At 36.4% G+C, this 18,167-nt stretch overlaps 1 protein-coding gene across 12 annotated transcripts in view; it reads left to right on the top strand.

Annotated features, from left to right (window-relative positions):
- SGCE (sarcoglycan epsilon) overlaps positions 1-18,167 on the top strand; it is a 69,586-nt gene that overhangs the window by 30,358 nt on the left and 21,061 nt on the right. For all 12 annotated transcript variants that reach the window (XM_081795033.1, XM_060632484.3, XM_060632483.3 and 9 more), the window contains 2 exons: positions 5,302-5,374; positions 10,377-10,575. In XM_081795033.1, the coding sequence (XP_081651159.1) occupies positions 5,302-5,374; positions 10,377-10,575 (272 nt within the window). The remainder of the gene's footprint in view (positions 1-5,301; positions 5,375-10,376; positions 10,576-18,167) is intronic.

The raw sequence follows: 18,167 nt of genomic DNA, 5'->3' as shown, positions 1-18,167 counted from the left end.
TAAGAAGGTACTGTTTGATACAGAGTTGTAAATAGGAATTCACTTCACAAGTAGAAGGAAGCCTATCTTAGAAGAAACAGCACATCAAAATCTTGGAGATGTAAGCAAAACCACGCGATCTAGAGAACTCTAAGTGTGGCTAGAAGGCAGGATGCACCCCAGAGGGCGGATGATGGGAATAGAGGTGTTGATGTTGGTAGGGGTAGATCTTTGAGGGCTCCATAAGCCAGGGTGATATGTTTGGCCTTTATTCTGGAAGGAATGGATGCTATTATAATCCATCAGATTTTCACCAGTACCTAACATCATACCTGGAAGACATTAGAAATTAAAACAATAGGGGTGCCTGGGTGGCTCAGTCAGTTGAGCGTCCCGACTTTGGCTTAAGTCATGATCCCCCGGTTTGTTCGTTCGAGCCCTGCTTCGGGCTCTGTGCTGGCAACTCAGAGCCTGGAGCCTGCTTGGGATTCTGTGTCTCCCCCTCTCTGCCCTTACCCTGCTCACACTCTGTCTCTCTCTGTATCTCAAAGGTGAATAAACATTGAAAAAAAAATTAAAACAATAACAAAAGCAATATTGACATTGAATGGGAATTAACACTATAAAAACTAAATGGATATAAAAGCTAGTAAGGTTTCCCTGTCATACCCAACAAAATCAGAATTATAATGGCAGTCAGTGGCAAGAGAGTCCTACTGCAGTTTTATACCCTGATGCCTCAGGAGCTTAGATTTCTAATTTAACTTATTAATTCCGTAAGGGTTTAGTGGTAGTGACCAGAGCAGCATCATAGGAGCTACTAATGGAATTGCCAGGAGCTTGTACAGGTCCTGAATGGCATGTTTTCCATCTGGTATAAACTCTCAGGGGATCACATGCTTTGAGTTTTTCTCCAAAGTTTTAATCAGCCATAGACTGTGGATATGAACTTCTGTGTTGGCAAAGAGAAGGTGTTTCTTCTTTTGAATTGAAGTTTGAATTAATATGACTTTCCAGTGACTTCTATCAATAAATCTCCTTCCAGTAGACAATGTAGATATAAGATACAGAAACAGAACATATAAGTATCTACATAGATATATATGTAGATATAAGAAAAAAGTTATTTTGAGTTATTGTCAAAATATTTTTTTAAAGTTTTCGGTAAAGTTATATAGGTTATTTACCTAAAATAATGTCAAATGTCATTTTTTAATTGGAAAACACTAAAGGAATTCCATTTAAATTAAAGAGCAAAACAAGAGTGAACCCCTCCATCACATTTATTACAGAATATATTAGAAATCCTAGCCATTGCAGTAAAGAAAGAAAAAAGACCATTAAATCTGTAAGTATTTAAGGGAAGAAATAGAATACTCAATGATATAAATAGTCCATAGACTATTAAAATTTTAAGAAAGCCTAGGAGTAAACTATAGGATCAATATGAAAAATCTGGTTCTGTTTCTACACATGAAACACAAGTATTGAGAAAATATATGTTTTAAAAATATACCATTTATAACAACAGCAAAAATTGTAAGGCACTTAGAATAAATATAACAGAAGGTGTGCAAAGTCTATATGGAGAAATTTATAAAACTTAATTGATACTAAGATTATATAAGTGAGAAGGTAGTCCATTCAGTGACAGGAAGACTCAAAATCATGAAGGCATCATTTCCCCCCTAATTGATCTATAGATTCAATGCCATTCCAAGAAAAATTGCAATAGGTTTTTTTCATGAAACTAATGTAAACTAATTCTAAAATTTATAAAGAAGATAAATTTTAGTGCCAAGAACAATTTTTTTCTTTAGTGCTAAAGAAAAAAAATAGAGGGGAGGAAGGTTTCTTTCCCTTCCAGATATCAAGATTTATTATAAATCGCTAGTAATTGTCATAAGGTTGTATTGATATAGGGATAGACAAATTAACCAATTAATAGAATGGAGAGCCCAGAAACAGATACATCTACATAAGGAACAATGATATACGTCTGAAGAGATGGTACCACAGCTGACTGGGGGAAAGGATGTCAGTGAATGGTGCTCAGAGAATTGGTTAGCCATATGGCAAACACAAAATTAAATTCTTACTTCATAAGAAGTACAAAACTTGAGTTTAGGTAGTTTAAGGATTTAAATATGGGAAGCAAAATTTTAAACTGTTATATGAAAAGGTTGAAGAATATCTTTCTGAGTTTGGGGTAGGGAAGGATTTCTTAAACAATACCTACACATTTTTACTTAAGAGAAAAGACTGATAAATTTTACTGTGCTACACTTGTCAACTGGTGTTCATCAAAATCGTTAAAAAATAGACAACCCACAAACTGGGAGAAGATACTTTAAAGATATATAGCTGACTAATGATATGTATCTAAAATATAAAAAAGGACTTGGTAATAAGAAAAAAAAACATGAAAATAAGTAATAAGGCATGAACAGACATCTCACTAAAGAGGAGACACAAATGACAATTAGGTAAAGAAACTTACTCTGATCAGTAATGAAAAATGTTCAGATTAAGACCACAATGAGAATTTTACCCTTGGTAAAAGTCACTGAGGGTGGATATGGGGATTAGATAAGCACTTTGGAAAACAGTATTGAATATTTCACATAGATGAGTGTCACTGTACCCTATAATGCTGTAGTCCCACTTCTAGGCATATACCCAAAAGAAACACTTGCAAATGTCTACTGGAGGTGTGGCCAATCATGCTTATTGAACGATGTTTGTATAGCAAAACACTGGAAACGCACAGAGCAATGGAGACCCAGAAGCCTGTCGGCAAGAGAATAGATAACAAAAGTCTATGAGAAGAATAGAGAAATAAATTGTGGAGTTTTCATTCAGTGAATTAAAAAAAAATTTTTTTTAAGTAGAGTGGATACACAGTGTTACATAGTTTCAGGTGTACAACATAGTGACTTGATAACTCTCTAGTTATGCGATGCTCACCACAAGTATAACTACCATCTGTCACCATACAACTCTATTATAATATTATTGAATGTTTACAGCAACAACGAATGTAAGCTTGCCCAGCAACATGGACAAATGTTTTAAACATAATGTGGAATGAAACAACCAGCCCCAGAAGACTACATACAGTTAAACACTGTTATAGAACTCGGAAACAAGCAAACTAACATATTTTAAGCATACATGCATTTATAATAAGACTATATTTAAAAATGAATGGGATGATAAACGTAAAATTCAAAATGGCTACTGCTGGTTGCAGAGAGGGATGGGAGAGAAACACATGTCTTGAGCCAGGATTCTCAAGGGTTCATGATGTTCTCACTCATACCTTACTACTAACATAATGTTACAAATATGTATCAAATAATATGCTAAAAAGGTAATGATGAAAATTTAGCATATCTTTCATTTAACACAAGTAGTGATTTATCTGTAAATAACATATCTATATTTGTATATAGTAACATATTTACAGTATTTTAAAATATTCTATTAACGTAGTCAAAAAGAGGTTTGCATATCTTAAGCTAATATTTAAACATATAAACCCACTGATTAATTTATTCATTAGATATTTGTTAAGCATCTAAAATAGATCAGCTACTGTTCTAGAAATAGGGGATCAAAAAAGCCTGAACGCATGCATACCTCTCTGCTATGAAGGGCTTCACATCATCATGAGAAGTAAAATTTGAGAACGTTAAAATGTTACTTTATTTAAATACCTCATTAGAAGTGATAGACTGCATTCTGTTATAGCTGTTAAAATTAAACATTAAATATAAATTCAGATAAAATTCTCTCCCTGATTTATGAAAGGTCCTTTATTCTCTTCAGTAGCCTGTGACTTAAAAAAAAAGTATTAGAATTTATGAAATTTATAATAATGAAATTTGTGATAATTATGGGAAGTTAGCCATAAAAAATCTTGCCACGAACTTGAAAATGTCTGATCTTTCTGAGTTTTAGCTTTGAGATACCCTAACAAATAGTAAAAAATTGATACTTTTTTTTTCCCATTGAGAAAATGATTAAGTTATTTCACAGGGTAAACTTTTAAAATCCTCAAGTCTTTTTTGCATTTTTTCATTTGCTTCTTTGTGAGCAATAGTTCCTAATTTATTTTAATGACTCGTCTTAATTTTAGTGTCCCGTGGGAAACTTGTTGATTATGTGTCCCAACAGACAGCAACAAGGAAGTCATTAAACCCAACAGAAATTTGACAAATTGGGGACAGAGAAATCCTTTTAACTTCGTGCAATAATATGCTTTTCAGAATATGTACTTTCAAATAGTGTTAAAGGTTTGGACTTATTCCAAAATTCTTTTTTTTTATTGTTCTCTCAAATAATATTTCTGGTGAGCGTAATTTCTTTCCTTTAAAGCTCACAGATGATGCTATAACAGTCTTTGATATTTATTTTTAAATGAGCCAGATTGTTCTTTTCGTTTGAGTCAGTTTCGTCCTGCTCTTTTTGTCTCAATGTGCACTACAGCTTGTCACTGCCAGAAGGCTAGTGCTGGGATTCTAAGACGATTGCACAATCATTTGTTGTTTTTGAGGTACTGCACACCTGTCTGAATGATTTAATATCTGTTATAAAGTTAATTATTCCTTAATTTTTGAGGCCCTATCTTGTTGTTGGCCTTTGCTTTGTTTGGTGTTTGCACTGGCCATTTCGGGGTTGACTTTGATGTAAGTTCATTGGCTCTGCAAATGTTTACTAATATTTGACTCTACAAAGGGATTGATTTGTGTTTTTGAGCATGTGCCATAAGCTTTACAGGCTATGATCCTTATTATTCTTCTGCTCCCATTGGGAGATACGAGGTCCAAGGGGTTATTCATGCATTTTTTTGACTGGTTGGTGTGCAGTTTATTACTGAATACAAAGAACACAGAGATGTGCTTTTTTTCAAAGTGTACTTTTTAGTATGATCCTTCAGCTCCATTTAAAAGTGCAAAAATACATTGTTTTGGCTTTTTTGAAATCTTAGACCGGCACTGGTAAGTAATTTCTAATGGTTAATCCATTTACTAATGATGCATCTTCGTTGGTACTAGCACTTAATGGTGTTCTATAAAAGGGTCTTTCCGATTTTAACTTTTTGTTTTTGCATGTTAAATAGACTTGACTAATTATTTATTTTCCCATAACATTGCTAAAAGCTCTGAGTCGTTATTGCCTGGAGAAGGCACATTTTGTAAGTATATAAACAAATAACGAAAATGGGAAGAACGACAATTTGTTTTCATTTCGTCCTTAATGAATTTCATTTCCCAAATAACATTTCACTTCTTTAATATGATTTTCTTTTTCTAATAGATAACTGCCTACAATAGGCGTACCTTTGAGACTGCAAGGCATAATTTGATAATTAATATAATGTCAGCAGAAGGTAGGTACGAAGGATATGTTGCTGATTGTTTTCTTATTTACCAGAAGTATTTCATTATGTTTTGTGTCTATGTAAAACACAGTTCAAGATTTTAAGGTACCACATACCTAATGTTACCAATAAAGTAGTAAAGTGTAGAAAAGAAAGTGAAGCAATATTTAACTGGTTATAAAATATTATGATGTGTGATGATGCTGAAAAGCTCAGAATAGGGGGCCAAACACATGGGCCACTTACCTCTCCACGCCTTGGTTTCATCATCTGTAAAATGAGACTAAGACCAGCATTTCTCTCCCAAGTCTGGGGTAAGGAAGGAGTCTCTGAGTTAAGGATTGAAATGTACTTAACATGGGGCTGAGCTCAGAGTGTACAGTCAGTAATTATTAGCTAGTTTTATTACTTTACTTTAAAACTGATCATAGGTAGTGGTTTAATTGTGTGTGAAGATGGAGAGTTGTTGATGGGAAAACACTGGAGTTTGGGTCACAGTCTCCTTCCTAAATAGCAAATCACGCATTGCTGGAGCCTATCAGCAATTTGGAGTTACATATAGTCACATTGTCAGTTACTCCCAAGGATTTGGAAGGTTAGGGACACAGGAAATATTCTAAGAGTTGCACTCTCAAGTATTCTGACCCTTTTCTGGCATTCAGTTGGGAAAAAATTCATGCCACTAAAAACTTTGTAGTTAAAATTTGTAAATCATGGGATACTCCTCTCTATGCTAGATATCATTTATGAGGGTAACAGAAGAACTGACACAGCATTTTTACCCATAAAATTAGTAAAAGCAATTGTGCATCTTAAATAGGGAATTCATAGTTCTTTTTACCAGTACAATTAAATGAGCAAACAAAATATTTTATTAGAACCTACTAATTTGCAATTCTTGATAATTGAGTTAAAAAATACCTCTACACTATTTGAAAGAAAGCAATAGTTATAGAATTGATGCTGCAAAACATAATTGGGGAGATTGCTTAAAGATTTTGAACCCCTATACGTGAGTTTTTTCCCACGTGTTTTAGCAGCGTCAGTTGCACACAACAGTGTGCTAGTTTAAAACTTAACGCGACTTTCATATATGAAAGGCAAGTTCAAATGCCAGTTCTGTGGGCCTGGACAGATGATTCCCTGTCCCTTTTTCTACTTCCCAAGGGCTTTTGGTAGGTATTCCTGTTTGGACCCAGAAGACTTTTGCAACTGTAATTGGATGCTTGCATCCAGTCTAAGCTATCCTTATAGAATTGAAGTACCATTAATGGTCAGAATAATCACAAAATTCCCTTTCTCCTTGGGAATTCATCAGTGTAGTGATATAGTTACATTACAGTGGGCTTGGACCACTAACCTCACCATTATGCTCCCAGAGGGGCTCCCCTTTCTCAGGTACAGAAGTCCCTACAGATTGAAAGACAGTCTGGTATACAGTTTGAACTTCCTCCTCAAGTCTGGTCTCAGGACTGGTAGATACAGAATAATACACGGGCATCCGTCCTCTATGTGTTTGATATGTAGAGACCTATGCTCAAGCAGATACATATGTAAGATTGAAAGTTGGCTTTACAGGCTATTTATTTTATTTAATGTGTATTTATTGTAGAGAGAGAGCATGAGCAGGGGAGGGACAGAGAGAGAGGGAGACAGAGAATCCCAAGCAGGCTCCGCACTGTCAGTACAGAGCCTGACACAGGTCTCAAGCTCACGAACTGTGAGATCATGACCTGAGCCCAAATCAGGAGTCGGATGCTTAAGCAACGAGCCACCCAGGTGCCCCTGTATCGGGGGTTTTAAAGGTGTGTTGGTGAAGGAGGAAGAGTAGATAGATTTTGGAAGCCTCCACTTTTATTTTGGGCAGAGCTGCCCCACTGTCTTTTACATAGGGTTCAGTGGCCCCAAACTGTGAAAACCAGTGAACCAAATAGCGTGCGTTTATCCTCACTGGTCTCGATGGAGTGCATGTGGGCACTAGGATGTACATCTTTGAGCAGGGCCTACACACATGCCGTGTCTCCCGGATAAGGTTAGGAAGAGAAATAGCAGGAGTTGCATATCAGGATAATCATGCTCAGTCTGACTCTCTGCCCAGCTGTCTCCTCCTCTGAGAGACCTAATGGGAAATTAGTCATGTAGAATCACAGAGCTTGGAGCTCAAGGAGAGTACATAGAGTGATTCTCTAAATTGGGTCTAGTGCCTCAGAGACCTGCCACCAATTTGTTGGCCTGCCGTTCCCTTGGCCTCTGTGATGTCCAAAGATAGCAGGCATGGGATTTCCCCAAAGTTAGAAAGCTCCTATGACTCATCTTTGGAAGGTCTGGCAGCAGCTCTTGGCTCGGTGGACAGCAGGCAGCTGTAGGGCCCAGAGGCTCCAAGGGGTGTGGCGGCAGTGTGTCTCAGAAAGGAGCCACGAAACAGGGTCACATGGATTAGGAAAAACCAAGTAACAGTTCTCCAAAAAGTGGCATTGATAATAAGAAAAATGTTTTGCACGCTTTTTTGGAAAAGTGGATATAAAAACACGGAGTAAAATTAATGGATGATAGACTTCTAGCACACTCAAAAACTATATTTGGTATTATTTATAAATATTATTTATTGCCAAGAAACTGTTCTTCATGACATATTTATGCATGGCTGTTTTTCACTATGGAGAAAAATGTGGCATGATTAAACTACTGTTTATCTGTATAAAACAGGAAATGTATCTGTATAAAACAGGAAACTTATCTACATAAAATAGAATAAATAAATCATATTTTAGAAGATTGCAGATGGGCTATACATCAAACAAATCTAACAAAATCACAAGCAGAATAAATGGCAGTGTAGAAGATGAATAAAGAACCTTCCGTGATTAGAGCCTCGAAAAACTCAGTCTTTAGGAAGAGACACCATAGGTCTAGAAAACCCCCTTGAAAATTCTAAAGCCTGAACATGTTCCCTGAACATCTTCCCCTGAACATGTTCCCCTGATCATCTTCCTCTGGCTTCAAATGTCTTTTAATATTAAAGAGGCTTCATAAGAGGTGAGGTCATCAAGATTTCAGTTATTTATTGTGTAATTTTTAGTTTTTATTTAATTATTGAGTAAGAGTGGAATACTTAACAGATGTATGAGTTTTAATGAAGTAAATCAGAGAATATATGTAGTGTAATTACTACTGAGGACTTTAAATGTGTATATAGTCCAGAAATAATTTCTTTTCCTTCTAAGGGGAGAATTCAGGTAAACAGCTTGTTCATATTATTTATAATAATTGCTAAAGTTTACTATTTTATAAGTTCTTACTCTATGCTAGGAGCTCCACTGAGCACTTTATATACACGGTCTCCTTTAGCTTAGATAAAAAATATATGAGGCAAGTTCAAATGATGGCAACATTCTGGGCCTCTCTAAAGATCATTTTCCCCTTCTGACAATCCAGAGCAAGTACCTACTCACCCCCTGGTCGTGAGTATTAAATGTGATAATTCACCGCAGTCCCTTAGCTTGGCCTACCTCATAGTAAGTATTCCCAAAAAAGTAGCCTTTATTACTACAGAAATATTATTAAACATAAAAAGCTATTCTTTATCTTAATTTTTTTAAGTAGGCTCCATGTCTAACATGGGGCTTGAGCTCATGACCCTGAGATGGAGTTGAATGCTCTATTGACTGAGCCAGCCTGGCACCCCAAAGCTATTCTTTATCTTAACAGAACAATCTGAATATAGGAAATGATGTTTTTTAATTCAAGAGTAACATTTGAGGAACTGAAATACAGTTGACCCTTGAACAATGCAGGGGTTAGGGTGCTGACCCTTGAGCAGTTGAAAATCTGTTTATATCTTCTGGCTCCCAAAAGACATAACTAGTAATAGCTAATAGCTTACTGTTGACCAGAAGTCTTACCAATGATAACATAAATAAGTCTGTTACACATATTTTATATGTTATATGTATTATATACTGTATTCTTACCATAAAGTGAGCTACAGAAAAGAAAATGTTATTGAAAAAATCATAAGAGAAGATACATTTACAGTACTCACTATATAAAAAAAAAATCCACATATAAGTGGACCTGTGTAGCTCAAACTCATGTTGCTCAAAAGTCAACTGTAAATTTTATTTATTTCTATCTATTCTACTTAGTTACACTGAAAGTCTGAATTGGACATTGGCTACTTAAAAATATTAATTTAAAAATTTTTAGAGGGAAATTTTGATGAGATGTTGAAAAGGAAAAAAGCTAAGTAAATCTCTAACAACATGAGGTAGGGAATTTTGTGAGAAATTTAAAATATAATTCCCTAGAATATTTAATTATGGAGTGATCAAAAGAGAAATTACTATGATTTCAGATTTCTTTTTGAAAATATAACCAGTATTTATTTTAGTAAAAGTAATGTTTCAGCATGCTCTAAAAAGATCAGGAATACTGCAAATTAAAATTATGGTATTTCAAATTATATGTAAATAACTCACAAACAATTACAGATATTTTGTAACATCTCTATTTGGAAAGAACGTTGCTCTGTGCTTCAACCTTGTCCTCTGTTCAAATGGGCAGTGAAGTACATAGGGTTGTAATGATTAAATAAGACCATGTACTTGAAAAAGATCTGTCGATTTTAAAACACTACAAATACAAAATATTATTCCTACCCACGTAGAGTTTTCTGGAAATACTCCTTCCATATTGGCAGGGGAGGAGACTGGCAAGTCACTGGGAAATTTGAGGCAGGTGTGGCATTTTTATCTTTTTTGGTCAGATCCTACAATTACAAATTGCCCTGCTATCCCTTGGATTTGATTACATTGTAGGTAAAATTCTGTGTCAGATGTATGTTATGTTTTTAGATATGTCCTCCGTTATGCAGAAAGTCTTTAAAGTCAATATTATTATTCCCCAAAGCCAGGATTATGACAGAAATCAACAAGTCTCAAATTGTTCATCTGTTTCTCTTTCGAAAGACTATTTTATTAAAGATACACATATCCTTTTTCACCAAAATTAGACTTCCCGTTACCATATCAAGCAGAATTCTTCATTAAAAATATGAATGTAGAAGAAATGTTGGCCAGCGAGGTTCTTGGAGACTTTCTTGGGGCGGTGAAAAATGTGTGGCAGCCAGAGCGTCTGAACGCCATAAACATCACGTCAGCCCTAGACCGGGGCGGCAGGGTCCCACTGCCCATTAATGACATGAAGGAGGGGTAAGCAGACCTTTATCTCGTTGCCTTAAATATGCATTGTTAAATATGGTGATCTTATCAAACTTATTGTAGATAAAGGATGGCCTATTGCATTCTTTTTAATAAGTAGGTATTATACAGATATGAAAACACTAGCAATTTTCTATATTGACAAAGAGGTTACATTAATGGTTCTTTATATCTGATGTTCCAGGTCCTGTGAATTCTAATTGTAGATCAGGATCAGCATCATAAATTATAGCACTAAGTCTTTTGTACCTTCCATAGAGGAGCTGAGTATTTAGGGTCCTGAATTTCAAAGGAAATTGATGCCCCAGTTATCAGCTGCAGGACACTCAGACTGCTGTAACTTTATTCTAGGAAACTATTTCTTCGCTTTAACATTCTTTCCACCATGTGTCGGTGATGGATAGCTGGAATGGATTTGAAACCTATTCCTAAAGCCTGGCCTTGTCACTCATAAGCTGGGTGACATTGGGCAAAATGCAGCACTCCTCTGTGCCTCGGTTTCCCCATTTGCTCCAATGGGCATTGTACTCTTTCTTCCTTCAGAGTTGTTATAGTGTCTAAATGAGAGTGCATTTGAGAGGGATTCGTCTATTGTCATGCCTTGCAAATGATGACTTATACCTGTATAGAGTTTAAGAAACACTTTTCATGCCTGGATAAATTGAAAGGATTGAATGTCAACATCAAATCAAATTTGGTCTTTAATTTTTAACCTGTAGGTTGAAGCAGATCTACCTTTTTTTTTAAACCATTCTATAAATATACGAGATATGGAATAAATCACAGTTTATATAGCATATGCCTTTCCAACTCCTCCTTTATCCATATTCATGGTAACATTTTTATACAGATGATATCTGGAATTAACTAAAATACCTGGATTAATAAGAATTAAATTTAAGGGCAGCTTTAACAGAGAACTTTGTTGGAAATAAGGGAAGAGATCACAAATAGACACAGATGAAGTATGGGAGAGTAGGTAGAAGGGGGATAAGGGATAAGCAGTGAGCTGTGAAGTCCAACTTACAAATTTCAGAATTAAATTGTAGCTTGTATGTTACAGTAATGGATTTTGAAGTCAGTCAAGCACACATAGAAGTGCTTTGAGAAAAATAGCTGCTTTATCTCTTGTCTATCTATTGGTTGGCTTTCTATATGAAACCATAATTTTAGAGCTTAAATTTTTTTACTTCAGATTCTGTTTCCCACTGAGTATTTAAAGTAGAACCATGGAAAATGATGAACAGAGAATCTCCCCTGAAAACATTCTCCAAAGCTGGAGTCTTTTCAACAGTTTCTTAAAGTGATGCGTTTGCAATGATTGTTAAAACAATGACCACAAGATGTTAGAGGAAGCAACCTGGGAAACAGGCATTGGTAGGGTTTTCCCTGGTTGTGCTTTCTTCTGGGCTCACTCTTCCATAATCGGTAGTGCAGGCCCCGCCCACAGAGGCTCTTTTAGAAACAATGACCCTAAACTGAACTGAACAACTATCTAAACCAAACGCTGACCAAAAAAAAAAAAAAAATGGTGCTTCTCAACCATGTCTAGCCTAAGAATTGCCAGTAGAGCTTTAATAAAAATATGGATAGGTTCCTGGCTCCTGCTTCCCCTTAGAGATTCTGAGTCTTGGAGTCTAGGGCTGGGCCTGAGCATGTGACTCTAAATTAAGAACAGAATTTTTGTCCTATAAGTACTTGTTAGAGAATTCAGTCATTAGCTGACTGACCCCCTAGCACCTGCTAGAGGGAGGCATGTGCTGTCAGATATTTGAGAGAGTCAGTCCCATGGCATTTATTTGGACCCTGTTGTCTCAGATCCCTTCCCAACTTGAAATGCTTTCCATGAGTTTTAATTTAATGTTAAGCCGTAACCTTTACAAAGTATTCATATGATAAGTCTTTTAAAATAGCATTTCTATAAATTGTATGCAATGCCAACTCTACTACTCCAGTGTCCCTATATGAACACCAGTGAAACAAGATCATACTTGAGTATCATTCCAGAAGAAAAAATTGTCCCTGGAATGATTTTGCGTATCTTCTTTAGTTGTTATATAATGCCTTGGTAACACAAATAATTTTTTACCCTGTTGCCTGAAACTTAGAAATAAATCCTGTGCTTGACTAACTCCTCTCTTGTGCCGTTCTTCCTTTTTGCTGATGTAAGAATCATAATTCTTAATTTACCTAATACTTTTTGCCTCCGTACTTTCTTTTGAAAGTAACCTGGGCTATAAATCCCTTTTAAAAGTGAAATTTTGAAAAGTTCAAGAAGTAAGGTCAGTATAGCAAAAGAATTCCATCCCTTTCTTTTTTTTTAAACTTATTTTCCGTTTATTTAGTTTTTGAGAGAAAGAGAGAGAAAGGGAGCATGAGTGGAGGAGGGGCAGAGAGCGAGGGAGACACAGAATCTAAAACAGGCTCCAGGCTCTGAGCTGTCAGCACAGAGACCGACGCGGGGCTCGAGGTCACAGACCGAGAGATCGTGACCTGAGCTGAAGTCAGATGCTTTACCAACTGAGACGCCTGGGCGTCCCAGTCCCTTTCTGTTTTAAGATTTTATTTAAAGATGTAGTCATATACTTCTGAAGTATTAATTGAGCACCTGATAAATGAGTTCTGCTTAATATTTAGTAGCAAAAGTCTCAGCCTGTTAAACATACACACAAATGATATCTCCATGAAACTATTTCCTACTACTCATGGCAGCCACAATCTGCTAATGGCAAGTTTTTCCATATTTGATAGATGGAGTCAGATAAACAGCAGATGAATAGAAGTTCTCTGCAGTAGACCCATCAGAGGAAACCCACTGCCCTTCTGCAGCCCCAAGTGCTGTTAAATGTCAATCACCAAGAACCCCCTCTGCAGCATCCTGGCTCCTCATCCTTCCTGATGTACATTTGTGCACCTCTCGAGGCTCACTGACAGCTTTCAAACTTCTCCTAACTCTAGCAGAAAACAATTACAAAGATTTACTTCAAAGTAAATAAGCTCCTGCGAAGGAAGGCTGAGCCTCCTGAAAAGATTTTCTTTCCCTTGCCAGACCCATAACCCCGGGCAACTGTGCTCGCTCTGGGTGTGGTCTTGCTGCTGCTGCTTTTGCTCCTGATAGGGAGCCAGAGGCTAAGGACTCGTGGGTGCATTTAGCCTGGGATAAAGCTCGTGGAAAGAGGAGTGGGTTCATATTTCATTCTAGGCATGGCAGAGCTGCCAGCCCGGGGTGAGTGATGTGGTGTAAATGGCGGCTATGAAGGGAATGATGGGGTGTGAGGATTAAAGAATATACTCACTTTTCATAAGAGATTGTCAAACCCACCACTATTTCCTCTGGTTACCGAAGCATGTGGATCTAGCCTCAATCAGCAACAGAGAATCCTAGTTTATTCGTTAGACAATCTCACAAAATACTCCCTCTAATTAATTGTTTGCTTTCTGCCCTATGAAGGCCTCAGTGAGAAGTTACACTTGGGGAAGAGAATGTAAGTCAGTGGCTGCCAAATACTGCTCTGATGCAAGGTCATGATCCTGGGCCAGTCTGTAGTGCTCTGCTGACTTTGTCCCCGTGTTTTCTGATTTATGAGATTGTCCTTTATTCTTAAGTCACGTGCCTCCTACATTTTTGGTGCAAACATTCTTTTGTGGAATGATGCTGATAACCTGATGGGAAATTCTAAAATAGAGCCTTAGTAATGTAAAAATTGGAAGTCCATATAAATCTATTTTTGTAAGTATAAGTCAGTATAGCTATATGCCTAAAGTCTGTTCGGGATGCCTGGGTGTCTCAGTTGGTTAAGCGTTTGACTTTGGCTCAGTCCGTGAGTTCGAGCCCCGCATCAGGCTCTAGAGTGCCTGGAGCATGCTTCGGATTTTGTGTCTCCTTCTCTCTCTCTGCCCCTCTTCACTCACACACTGTCTGTCTCTCTCTCAAAAATAAATAAACATTAAAGATTTTTTTAAGTCTATTCTACGTTCCACATATAGATTCATTTTTTCTTTTGTAGTTAAATGCTTACTAAGTATTTGTATTCAGGAATACTATATTAATCTTTAATGTACAGTGATTTTAAAAAAATCTACGCTCACAATCTAGTAGGGACCAGGTGAGTAATCAGATAATTAGAAAACAGTGTCATACACACCACTGCTGAGATATTCACAGAGAGTGTATCTCCTTCACTTCAGCTCCATGCCTGGAAAGGGTTCACAGAGGAGGGGGAAGCATGATCTCAGTTTAAAATACAAATTAACCTGCCCCCAAAAATAGCAAAGAGGGATTCTAGATAGAGGTGTCAGCTTGAGCAAAAGCCTTTAGGTAGGAGAAACCCTGATGGATTTGGCAACCTATTTCAAATGGATTTGGGCGACAGGGATCCAGAAGTGGTAGTTTCCAAGGAGGCAAAACCCAGACTGGATAAAGCCCTGTATACCAAGAAAAATTGTTTCTGTTTTATCCTGAAGCATTAGGGACATTTGCAAAATATAACACATGGTGAAGAGTGGTAGAGTAGACTGAACCCGAATGCCTCCCTTCTGCACGCAGGAAAGTCTCCCCCCAACACACAGAACTAGAAGGGTCTGACCCTTCAGTGTGTGCCAGTTCCCTCTTCTGATAATTTATTCTTTCTCCAATGGAGAGGAGCAAGTGAACAGTAGAACAGAGTCTGGAAGTGCCCTTTATTGTATTTCTTATTCTGTATTACATCTTTTATTTAGTTTAACTTATCCTTTATTGTTCATCTTATTTTTTGATTGATTGGTTGCAGATATGCACAGAACAAAGACATGGTGTGGGGGACAGAGGCAGGAATCATAGTGCATTTTCTTTTAAGAGCTCAATTCCCAGGCAACATGTAACATGTGGACACATTCTTCCCTAAACTCTCTTTTATTTCCTATACACACAAAATAAAGAATAAGGCACATTCGTTTCTTGGACAAATAGGTAAAGTATGCATTCATTGGATCCATTTAGCTAACAGAAATCTGGCTGAAAAAGGCAGAGTTTGGGCTTAATTTTTTTTTTTTTTTACCTGTTACTTGGTTTAAAACATTGTATGTGTAAAGGCACAGTGAATATGTTCTACCTCAAGGGAAATTGAGTTGTTCAAACTGGAAGAAAAGATTCCTTTAGAAGGAATAAATTCCTTCCATGTAAATCAATTCTCAAGATTCTGAGGTTTTGGTAACCTTGCTTGAGAGCCTTATACTTGACAATATGTTACCATCTCAGCTGTTTACACATTTTAAAGCTTGAAAACACGTGACTGAGGTCATAAAGGTGTAATGATCTTTTTTGTTTCACTTCGTAAAAATTTTGTTTCTGCGTATCAAAAAGTGAGCCGAAAGGAAAACAGATTATGAAAAATGTAATTTTAGCATGTATAGCATAGAGTTATTATTCATGGCCTTATACTAAATTTTTTTTTGTAAAAAGCCAACATGTTGAAGCTTACAGGCTCTGCAAAGGAAACAATGAATACACATTTTCTGGACCTGCAAGGCAAATCTAATATCTCCTTCTCTCAAGCATGACATTTGTAGTCTGTTTGCATTTTATTTATTAACTTATTTATTTTTCCACTATTGATATTTAATCGACATGTAACACTGTACAGGTTTAAGGTGTACAGCATTATGATTTGATGTATGTATATATTGCAAAACGATTACCATAATAAATTTAGTTAACATCCGTCACCTCACTTAGTAACAAGTTTTTTTTCTTGTGATGAGAAAGAACTCATAAGATCTACTCTCTTAGCAACTTTCAAATAAGCAGTTGCCTGTGTTTTAAAACTGGTGTAATGCTTTTTATTCATTCATTTGTTCTGCAAAGAGGCTCCCTGAGGACAGTGAGAAAGACTGGGTTCAAGGAGAATCGTTAAGGGGCTGTTGCTCCACGGCCTGTGGAAAGTGATGGTGATCAGAAGTAGGGTTGTAACAGTGAGATGGAACAAAGTGGACAGGTGTATGGGAGAGTTCTTGCAGGGTAAATGTCAGAGACTGATGATGGATTGAATATGTGGAAAGAAGGACAGGAGTCAAAGATGATGGTGCTTGAGCATCTGGCCATGCCAATCATCGAGAGAGAAGAAGATGGAAAAGGAGGAACAGGTGGAGGTGGGGTGGGGTGACGATGAGCTCAGTTCGGAACATATTAAGTCTGTGAAGCTTACGGATCATCCAAGTAGAGATGAAAGTATGTGTCAACTGTCATAAAAATGTTTCTACTTCTAGGCATCTCTTTTAAGATAGTAACATTAAAGAATATGCACAGAGATAGTCTTTGCAATATTATTTATAAAATCAAAACTTTGGAAGCAACTTACATGTCCGACTCTGAAATAATTGTTGAATAAATCATGTGCACTTAAAAAATATATTGCCATAAATCTATAATTATAAAGCCTGTACAATGTGGAAAATGCTTATGATGCATTAAGGAAAAAAAGCAGGGTGCAAAATTATATTTTAGAGATGATTGTAGTTAGGTTAAAATGTATGCATTTGAAAAATACTCTGCAAGGTACATTGGAAAATGAAAATAGTTATCTTGGTAATATAAATTAATTCTGTTTTTTTATCCCAGTTTTTATGTAACGCTTTTATATTGCTTTTATAATTTGAGGGAAAAACATTTCAAAGCACCGAAAACTTATGCCCATTTATGTTATCTTGAATTAGTTTAAACTCTTACCAATTATAAATGCAAATCAATGTCATGTTAAAGCAAGTTAACAGTTATAAAAACACTCATTTTATTTCTGTATTTATAAGTACATTTCATAATTATTAAGGAGAAATAAGATCTTGGCTAAGCAGTTAGTAAGGGAATAGAAATTGGCTTTTTATAAGCTTAAAAGTAAGAACTTGTTTTAAATAGAATATATTTATAATTACTTATCATCTGAATACTCCACAGTGGTTTCTTCTACCTACTTTTTGTACAGAATTTTTGATTTTTATTTTCATCTTTAATTTTAGCCCATTATATACCATTTGTCTCCCAAAGGCACCATAGTTTTTAAAAAATGTTCCTTCAAATGAATCTTAAATCCAAATATAAATTTGACACAAAGAGCAGCAACCAAATGAGTTTGTATAATCAAATTCTGGGGCACAGTTGTCAACTCAGGGTGTGAGTTCGTACTTCCATTGATGCAGCTTTGAATTTTTGTGCTGCACTTTCATTTAATTTCATTCCTAAAAATAACAGCTTTTTTGAGACGTAATTCACACACTGGGCAACTCACCTATTTAAAACATACAACTCAGGGCCACTGGGTAGTTCAGTCGGTTAAGCATCCACCTCTTGATTTTGGCTCAGGTCATGACTTCACGGTTCGCAAGTTTGAGCCCCACATCAGGCTCTGCTCTGACAGCACAGAGCCTGCTTCACATTCTCTTCCTTTCTCTCTCTCTCTCTCTCTCTCTCTCTCTCTCTCTCTCTGTCCTCCCTCACTTGTACTCTCTCTTTCTCAAAATACATAAATATTTAAAAATAAAACCTATAACTCAATGGATTTTAGCTTATTCACAAAGTTGTATAATCATTACCACAATCAATTTTAGAACAT

Source organism: Panthera onca, chromosome A2, assembly GCF_046562875.1.
Source record: "Panthera onca isolate mPanOnc1 chromosome A2, mPanOnc1 haplotype 2, whole genome shotgun sequence".
Classification (NCBI taxonomy): Eukaryota; Metazoa; Chordata; class Mammalia; order Carnivora; family Felidae; genus Panthera; species Panthera onca.
Note: the sequence above shows the minus strand (reverse complement) of the source record. Positions and strands in the feature narration are given on the sequence as shown.